The 10,586-nt window shown below is 34.7% G+C and overlaps 1 protein-coding gene across 1 annotated transcript in view; it reads left to right on the top strand.

Moving 5' to 3' along the window:
* Nucleotides 1–318: 318 nt before the first annotated feature.
* The window catches only part of LOC143223020 (uncharacterized), a 50,422-nt gene continuing 40,154 nt past the window's right edge, over nucleotides 319–10,586 (top strand). The window contains exons 1-3 of the mRNA XM_076450374.1: nucleotides 319–545; nucleotides 2,068–2,146; nucleotides 2,724–2,850. Coding sequence (XP_076306489.1) covers nucleotides 2,799–2,850 — 52 coding nt within the window. The 5' untranslated portion in view covers nucleotides 319–545; nucleotides 2,068–2,146; nucleotides 2,724–2,798. The remainder of the gene's footprint in view (nucleotides 546–2,067; nucleotides 2,147–2,723; nucleotides 2,851–10,586) is intronic.

Raw genomic sequence — 10,586 nt, 5'->3', positions numbered from 1 at the left:
TTAACAATCCACGTTCAGGTGAGCCATCATCAAATAGTTTTAAGTTTGTCAAGATTATTTTACACCAATGTGTTAATCATGTTTGTGTTGGTGTGCTACATCGGGTCATCTGCTGTGCCCAGCAAGGAAAATCAAACCCTTGACTTTAACGTTGTAAATCTGTTGACTAACCACTGTCCCAATGGATGACATATGATTCTTGTAATTTCTTGGTGAATAGCTAAATGTTTTCGTAGCTCAGGAGAAAGCAAAACTCTTTTGTGTGTCTGTCATAACAATACCACTATGTTTGAAGTGTTTTATGTTATTATTATTAATAATAATTAATTAATATTAGAGTCTGAAGGTACGCTTAATCAGAAGACAAGAAGCACGAAGTTTAACACAAACCAATCAGACACAAACTGTGGGGAAAAGAGTTTTGACTACGTTGTCCAAACTACTAGAACTGACCAACAATCACGCTGTGCGTCTTCTAACAAGACAATCACCGAGGAACTTCGCAGAATCTCCTTCCACCTGCAGTACTGAAACTCAAAATAAAGGTATTAATTTATAGTACTTGTTTGAATTTTACTTTAATACATGGTTGATGTGAGTAGCTTTCTCTTTACACTCACACACACGGCTAGATATTTCACAATTAAAAACTGAGATGAGCTGATTGTGTAGGATTATGGATCTGTAGGTCCATCATTCGCGTCTTGTTGCCACCAAAACGGAATTGCACTAAACTCTTTGAGGTAAGAGCTGTGTTATATTGAAGGTGAAATCCTCCTCTTCGATCAGACGAGATTAACCCAAGAGCTGGTAAAGGTTTTGTATTGTTCTGAATTTTACGCGAAGTTACACATGAGCTATCTACGCTAGCCGTCCCAAATTTAGCAGTGTAAGAGATGGCGGAGGAGAATACTCTTCACTAGCTACCTTCCCTTTACTTATCAGCTCAAAATTAGAGAAGACTACGCAGAGCCCAAGGATAGCTTTGAAAGTATATCTGCGCATTAAATGTACTGCTATTTAACACAAGTCTAGTATGACCTTATGGTTAGGGCACTCGACTTACATACAATCTACGGGTAACAGGGTGGTAACCCGTCGCCGAGAGTATTCCATTTTTAGCCCTCGGGCGTTATATTGTAACGATCCATTCTACTATTTTTTTTTTTTTTACATAAGAGTAGCCAAAGAGTTGATAGTGGATAGTATTGATTAGCTGCCTTCCCTCTAGTCAATCGCTTTTAAATCAAACACAGCTAGGGCAGATAGCACTCGAGTAGCTGTGGGCGAAACCCAACAAACAAATAAGCAAAACTGAACACAAACAGAATTATTGATTTACCTGACTTTAGCCTTTGATTTGATTTAGCTCCATCTTTCTACGTACATTATTCAAAATCTACACCTTAACTGTTGCGGAAGATTGCATTTAAATATATCGTATTCATATTTTAAGGTGTAATTTTATCAGGATAATAACATTTATCCTTCTTTAAGAGTTTGGAATATTGTTAAGTTGAGAAACTGATAAACTTTGCTGTAAGTTTCTCTTTTATTAACGTGTTAATTTCCTTTATCAACTGATGGACACAAGGGCAAACGAATAGATAAATAGATTAAGCATTGTGTAATTCAACTGTTATATTCTTTAAAAATACATTAAAATAATACGTGAATTTAAATTGGATGTTAACATTCAAATATCGAATTAATTTGAAAATGATTTGTTCAATTCAACTACATGTGTTACAGCTCAACTATGAGACTTAAATCTTCAATTATATCAAACTTTAACCATAATAAAAAAAATATGATTTATCACCCAGCAGCCTAAGGGGTCCAAGCGGTATTTCTAAAAAAATAAATGATTAATATCCGCTTAGGTTCGTTTTGAACAGTAATTCGTCCAAAGAACAGATTAAAGTTTCTGATTAGTAAATGTTTTTGAATCAGTTATTTTTTTAATGCAATTAGCACTAACAATGATTGTGATGATTTGCTAGCTTCAACTTTATTTTAATATTCTGTTTAACACGGCAAGTGTGTAATGGTTTTTCATTAACATAGGTTTGACAAGCTGAAGTCAAGAGACAGCCAAGTAGTTTATAACTACACGTATTTATCAGAACTTTTCTTTTCTTTTTTTGTAAGTCTGTTTTATTTATTATTTTTGTTTTCTTGTGGCAATTTTCTATGATATTAGTTTTACTTAGAATGAAGTATGCGGCAAGCGTATTCATCTATCATCTCTGTTGTGCTCGTGATGATGTTGGGTAATTATTCCTCCGCACGAGGCCCAAGCTCAGCACGATCGGCGAATAACTACGGTTTCTCATTACTTCATTGTCACATTTTCAGTATGTATTCAAGTGTATTCAGCTTTTAAATCCCGCCTGAAATAGAAAGAATTCACCATCTGAATGCACTTGTAAATCTTCATTAAATGTTAGCTACGATTGTGCACCAACTAAACAATCCATCTTGATACTACTGTAACAGAAAATGATATTAAATACACATGATAATTTATGATTGAAAACATGAACGTGTTTTCGTTGAAGTGACATAAGTTCTTACTTATTCTGTTGTCGTTGATTATTCAGAATTACCACTTAAATATGAATGCTATTTTGGCCCTTTGGTTTTTAAACAAATTAAGTTCTTGAATTTGGGTCAAACAATTTAACGCTACATTGCATCATTTTTTTTCACATATTTTAAAGTATTGTTTCATCCACTTCCAACGCGCTGGACTTCATCTGAAAGTAAACGTGTTTGGGCTGTGAATTCAAGATTTTATGGTTTGCAGCCACTTGCCACAAAGGCGAACTCAGCACTTTGGAGCAGCAGGTATGTCATCAGAATAACGGTCAAAACCCTCCTAGAACAGGCAAGAATATCCCATGGATTTGTGGATGTTGTTGGCTAGTTCTTTTCCTCTAATCTATCAGTTCAAAATTAGGAATAACTGTTTGCTTTGTGTAGCTTTGTGAGAAAATTTTGAAAAAAACAATTTCCAATTGTCCTTTAAGATCGTTTTCCATAAGTTATTTCAGATTTTTGTTTTTTTTCATATTTACTTATCCCTTTTTGCCAAAAATGTCATACATAACCTCACTTAAAATGAAATCAAAACACGTATAGAGGTTTAAAACTATTTAATGCTGTTTATGTATATATTACACTTATAAAATTAAAGCAAGTGATTAAATATCTGTGAGTGAAACTGCATGGCTTTTATCCATTTGTCGCTTCTATAGCTGTTCATTTAGACAAACTATTAGTTGGTCATGATTAATACAAATTGTTTTTGTGAGACTATGGATCTATTAGTCACGCAGGAAAATTAAGATGGTGCAAATTGGATTCTCCTGTATGTAAATTAAATATTCCGAGAAGAATCTCTATAAAAATGACCCACCGTGTGAGATAGACCGTTACTGCATACAAGGTAGAAGAATATATAGGTACTTCTCCCCACTAAAATACCTACATTAAGTATAAAGCCACATTGCTTAAATTAATTAATAAAATATTACGAGTATATTTTAAAAAGTGGTACTATATGTCAATACATTCTTAGTAGTTTAACCTAGTAAAAAGTGTGTGATTAGTTATGGAACTGTTTACAAATGTGCACAGACTTGCCGTAATGAAATGATAATCTCACATGAAATGTTAAAGGTATCGTAAACGTGGACTTGGCCCAGTGAATTGGACTAGAAGAAACATTCGAACGAATCCAAACTTTGGCCTCATTGCCATCAACAAAATTAACATTTTACTAGAAAGTGATTTAATATAATGAAACTGAAACCAACAACCGTATAAGACGGAGGAAGAGGTCATTGTACCTGACCCTCCTCCAGGTTACTGGCCTAAACACTGACATATATTTCTTACTTTGCTTGTATGTGATTGGTTTGCCTGTCAGAGGAGATTCCGCTTCCATAGTTGGTGTAGACTAAAAGGTTTTTTACTTAAGATTTTAGAACCAATATGATCTGGGAGCACTTTTAAAGTTCAAATTTTAGTGTTTATTATGAGTTCGATCTGCCAGCTCAACCAAAAAATTAAATTATAAAAATTGTTAAAGCGAAAATTATTCAGTCACAGTATTTATTCTGAAATGTTAAGTGTTTTTATCCTTTATTTTTTAAAGTTTTTTTAGATTTGTCAAGGTTTAAAGTGAGACCCATAAAGTTTAATCTGGCACACAGGAAATTACCTTTGCCACCTATTTTCTTTGTTGGTGTAGTTATCAATATAATACCCACTTAGCTTTCTGTTATTGTTGGAAGACTTTACCCTTAAGATAGTTTTCTTTAGTCAGGAACACGACAAAGTGCACTACAGTAGTTTTTGATGTATTGCTGAGATATGATGCAGCAGGTCTCCTGCTATACAAATATTCAATATAAGCAGGAAGCCTAAAGATGGGCAATGGAAACAGAAGGACCTGTTGGTATAAGATAACGTGCTCCAGGGTCAATTCAGACCACTAACCTGAAAGTATGAAACAGTCTGAATACTAACAGAGATAGTGGTCAGCTCAGTATTGTCTTTTGCTTGATACGTACTGGTATATATGTATGCAAGGTATATACAGAAGATTCCAGAACTTACTTGACATAGTCATGTGCCAGATAGAACTAGCCAAGCCAGGCCAGTAACTACTAAACATATTATTTATAATGGTGATTGGCTTAAAGCGAGCATAAAAGCTTCTGAGGAATGAATGTTGTTATAACTGACTTGAATTCAAACACAGATATTTAAAAACTAAACTTATGAAACAAATTTCTGCACGTATGACTTGATGCATCAAATACAGTTCATCACTGTGTCAAACAATTTTCTTTGTTCTAGTTAACGAAGTACCTATTGTTAGTATATATAATTATGAGCAGACAGCGTTGAAAGTAATAGATGGAATGACTGTTGATATCATGCATGGAAGAGAAGTAATAGTTGGAAGTCCAAAAGGTGGTGTCATCTTTTGTCACATGTCAGATCACTAGTAGAACATTATGAGAACAATTTCCACGAATGTCATGAGGAGAAATTCAGGAGGCTTCTTGTATAATTTGCTAGTATTTATTTATAGTGCCAAGTGGCTGCGCGAGCAAGACTAACATGACTTGCCAACATATAGGTATTGGTCAGGCGTATCCCAATAACCCACAATCCTTGGCTCACCAGCTACATTAGCCAGTCACGAGTTTGAATGAATACTGAATAATATTTATATTAAACATCTCAATGTGTTTTTTTCTAATGATTCTGCAACCAGCAAATCTATTATTATTGAAATTTGTAAGCTTGTTTCTGAGGTTTGCCACCTTTATAGTTGTTGCTGCTCCAGATTTTCTCGAATATTTCATTGATCTATTTAAACATGGTACAGATCCAGTTTTTAAATGAAAGAATATAACTGTTGCAAAATAAGTTTTCCTGCTTGTGACTGGCTCAGCTGCCAAAGGTGACCCATTTTCCAAAGTTAGGGACTATGAAATGATATTTTGATTAAAGATTAAAAATACAACATGGCATTGGAGCACTTTGTAAAAATTACGTCTCTAATGGTCATATCGACTCCAACGTATCAGTTTGGTTAAATTTTGCTTTAATATGTTATGAGCAAGTATTATTCGCTTATATTCGTTTATCACCTTCGATTTCATTTGAGAAATCTTTTTTTTTTTACATTTTCTTTAGAAAAGTAATTTGAGTAAAGAATTTGTATTTGCACTAGTTGGAGGTTACAGATATAGTTTGTTACATCTACAAACTTGCGTATCGTTTATTTTATGTATAATTTAGAAGGCATTAATTTGACTTTTGCTCAACACTCATATCAATGTTGATATCCAAAATACTTGGTAGAAATACCTGTTTAAATGAATTATACTCATTTTTTTACACATCTAATTGCGTAGGTTTGATAATTCTTACATTGTTTTAGAACTTAACACTGAAACAATTTCTCATTCTGTATATAAATAAGAAAAATATTATTGGTTTTTCTCGTTATTCACCTGATTTAGAAACGCCAATGATCGCAGACTTGTATACGTCAGATGATGCTGTATATGTTATCAACATTGTACTTGTACGTGAAAAGTGGGTACATGTTGTAAGTTACAAGGTTTGGTAATAAGATGTATCGGAAAGAATTTCGTGTGGTAGTCTCAAAATCATACAATGGAATACCACAAAATTTGACCTGTCAGATGACACTGTTACACTTATTCAAAACTATGATTGTGTAGAATTAAGCAAAAATATCTTTAGCATAAACATTTGAAAACAGCAAGTGAATTTTAAAAATATACAGAAATGCCTACTGCTGGGAATTTTCTATGGGGTTTTCGTTGAACAAATCAAATGATGTCACTGTGCGACACTTAAGACTGAGTGATTAATCCTTAACATAAATTTGTACACCATTTTTGTTAAATTGTGATCCCGCTACACTTTTCAGTAGTACATAAGCGTTACTACAAATCTAAATGAAACGCTATTTATAATTGCTTATGATAATAAGGTTTGATAAATTAAAGATCTGTTAAAGGAGTTTTGTAAAGCGGTAGGCAGATGAAAGTTTCTCTTGTAGCTGATCGTTGTAAGTGATAGTTTACTGTCATGTTCATTGAGTACTGAAATACAGTTAACTAATGCTTTAGTGCACAGCAATCTGTGGTAAATCTTGACTTGAGTTTGAAATTGTTCTTGTTATTGGAGTAAAGCACAAATGGACTATCTGTGCTATGCTCACCACGGTATCGAAACCCGGTTTTTAGCGTTAAAAGCTTTTATATTTAGCACTCTGGCTCTGGGGGAACTGTTTGTCACTAAAAAGTGGATTCTAAAAGCCCAACAGTTTACCCAAGAAGGTATAGTTCTTTCGAAGAATGGTGTCTTCTTCAGCGATGTTTTTGTTTTTCTTAAACTAAAGAAAAGATACATTTCTTAAGAGCACTGAACATTTTAAGTTCCTTTTTTTCTTTCTTTTACTTCTGTCCTTCTGACGGACAGAGATAAGTTTTCAAATTTACAATGCTAAAACCAGGGTTTCGATTCCCCTCGGTAGGCACATCAGATAGCCTAATGTGGCTTTGCTGTAAGAAAATACACACGTTTTACTTCTATATCATAATTACTTATTCATTTTATATTAATGATTACAAGTTTTGTTTCTTGAGTATTTTTCAAATTACTATATATATATAAATAGTCATGTGTGAAAAAAGTACACATTAAAATTTTGATATTTTCGTTGGTACATCAAGTCAATTCGCCTTGATAATATGTTCTTTCCTAAACCTACCGAGTGTAATTCTAACAAAACAACAAAGAACACGTATTATGATAGGATTGCGAACGAAATGAGCTGAATGTACAAATTACTATGAGGCATCGTTAAAAACTGATCGCTGGTAGAACTGATGTATTATAAATAGTGTTAGAAAGCAGTATAAGTAGGAAAGAAGGAAAGATGTGGGGAGATTGACAATAGCTGCAAGCATAACCGCTTTCATTACGTTCCCAGCAGTCTCTAATTCTGAATAACTTTGACGTCCAATCAATAATTCTTTTGTTATTGCCGGGATTCGTGGAATTCGTTGGGCTCTTATCAAGCCATCCACTGAACGAGCAAAAAGCGTTGACGTAAAGCTAGATCAGCATAGCCGGAAGTCATTTTATCTTTCAGGTACTCCATATTGTGGGGAGAGATGAGAGAATCATATGAGAACCAAAGGAGTCCGGGTTACCAGAAAGATCATTTCCGGTTAACTAGTCTGAGATTAGGTGTCACAAGATCCGTGATTTCCTCCAAGGTACGCCATAGGTTGTAAAGCTTGAAGCTGGTCACGAATTTTGAAAAAAAAAAAAAAACTGAACACGAAACACGTGCAACCGTGCCACAGGAGCATTTAAACTGAACTATGGAATTATTATTGCACCAAACGTATTAATAGGTTTAAATTTAGTGCAAACGTACTTATTCAAGCCTTAGTAGTTTTGGACGAAAATGCAAAAAATTTGTGATCCTTCACTCCAAGATCTAACATATTCATGTTAGTATTTATTCCCCTTTTTCCTTTTTCTTCTGTTAGATTTGTTCCCTTGATTTTCAAGTAGGCAAATCCTTTATACTGTAATGTTAAAGTAATCCTTTCCTACTTTTTTAAAAATCATCTACTGAAAAAGAAAAAATAGTTATCTTGAAAACATAGATCTAAAACAGATGGACTAGAAGGAACTGATGAAACGGCATTCAGCGACAATTCTTGGGATGCTACTGTGTGGCAAAACTGTGATATTTAACAGCCATTCTGTTTGTTTGTTTTTGAAATTCGCACAAAGCTACTCGAGGGCTATCTATGCTAGCCGTCCCTAATTTAGCAGTGTAAGACTAGAGGGAAGGCAGCTAGTCATCACCACCCACTGCCAACTCTTGGGCTATTCTTTTACCAAGGAATAGTGGGATTGACCGTCACATTATAACGCCCCTACGGCTGAAAGGGCCAGCATGTTTGGCGCGATGGGGATGCGAACTCGCGACCCTCGGATTATGAGTCGCACGCCTTAACACGCTTAGCCATACCAGGCCACCAGCCATTCTGATAACACACCTACGGCTTCAAATTGTGTAGAGTGTTTTTTGCGGCAAAGGGATTGGAACTTTGGAGCCTCCGATTAACAGTCTAGTTACGTTAATCATTAGATTGAACTTAAAGGGTAAATGGTGTTGTAGCCTGAGATGGAACAACCTTATGTGAATCTTAGACATAGATCAATTGCTTCATGCCAGAGACCCAAAACAACAAAGGGCTCGTATTATGGTAGGATAGAGATAAAATGTGCTCAAAGAACAAATTACTATGAAACGTCGTTAAAAAACTGGTCACTAGTAGAGATGATGTACTATAAATAGTGTTAGAAGACTGTGTAGGAAGAAAAGATGGGTTGAGAATAGCTCCAAGTTTAACCGTGTTGTCTGAAAAAAAAGAGATAGGACAACTTCATTAGCCTTGGTTCTTCTCTCTGCTATTTACAACTTTATTAGCCTTGGTTCTTCTCTCTGCCCTGGACAACTTTATTACCCTTGGTTCTTCTCTCTGCCCTGGACAACTTCATTAGCCTTGGTTCTTCTCTCTGCCCTGGACAACTTTATCAGCCTTGGTTCCTCTCTCTGCCATGGACAACTTCATTAACCTTGGTTCTTCTCTCTGTTATGTACAACTTCATTAGCCTTGGTTCTTCTCTCTTCTATGGACAACTTCATTAGCCTTGGTTCTTCTCTCTGCCATGGACAACTTCATTAGCCTTGGTTTTTCTATCTGCCCTGGAGCCATCCGGACATGCCTCTGCTTCTCTTATTTCTCTGTACTCCAATATGTCTTCAAATTTATTGAAGTACGTAGGACCAACCTCTCCAGATAAAATTTGAATATCCCACGAATTTAAGAAACAAGGTCATCGCGAGCAGGGCGAAAGGGGATAACAATATTACTAAACACAAGAGTTGAGGAAAGTTTCCTTCATTTAAAACTAAAATCCTGTCACGAATATTGTTTGTTTTTCGTATCTGGGACAGCCTCGTGCGAGTCTTAGACATAAATTAATTATTTCATGCTAGAGAAGCTGAGATTTACTATATTCTAATAATATCTCTACTTACACAGCTGCCAGCTTATCGTAATTGATCTTATCCTGATTTTCATGAACATCTACACGAGTAAGTTTTCAGAGCAAAAATTCAGTGTTTATGTCTTTTGTGTGTGTGTGTGTGAGAAAGGAACCAGTTTGAAATTATTTTAACATTAAGGAGCGTGAAGCAAAGCCAGCTTGTTAAGGTGATTACAATACAGTATTTGTCTTTCATAACATTCAATCATAATATATTATAAAGTGTATATACAAAATAGTCTCCCTATATGTGTGTATTTTGTTCACTTTTTTCTTCAAACTTCAACTGTTTTACAAAACTAATATCTAAACAATTTTGGGAAGTCGGCCATCTTAGCATCAAAGATATGGACAAGTATTTCTTCGTTCTGTTTTTTAAGCTAACTTTTCTTAGTTCTTAAAGCGCTAACAATATCTTTATGTGCGTTTTAACACACATTAAGAAAGGGTTTAAACATGAACATAATGTTCACACTATATTTACGTATTCCACGCATCAAACAAATGTAAGATACTGAGGGGGATTTCCCCAAATTCTTTAGTAAATAACCCTTGCATGACTAGCCAAGGTTATCTGAAAGTTGTAATTGCTATGGAGTGTTAAAAACATAAGAATACCAACATATTGTAGTGGACATTTTCTATGTTTAAAAACTGCATAACATTTAAAAAGACAATAATTTCGCTATCAAGACAAAACCTTCAAGAATACGCATCAAGAATTTAAGCGAAAGAAGAAAGTTCAATAATTTAAGTGATTTGTTTGTCTCCTGATTGGTGTAAGTCTTCATGTGTCGAAATCGTAAAAATATGACTGTTCTGTTCACGACAGATGAGTAAAGTATTTTAAAATTTCAAAACAATAATAGATTCAACTGCCTTTGAGTCAG

This window comes from Tachypleus tridentatus, chromosome 8, assembly GCF_004210375.1.
Source record: "Tachypleus tridentatus isolate NWPU-2018 chromosome 8, ASM421037v1, whole genome shotgun sequence".
Taxonomy (NCBI): Eukaryota; Metazoa; Arthropoda; class Merostomata; order Xiphosura; family Limulidae; genus Tachypleus; species Tachypleus tridentatus.
The sequence above is the reverse complement of the archived record's forward strand: the minus strand, read 5'-3'. Positions and strand labels throughout refer to the sequence as shown.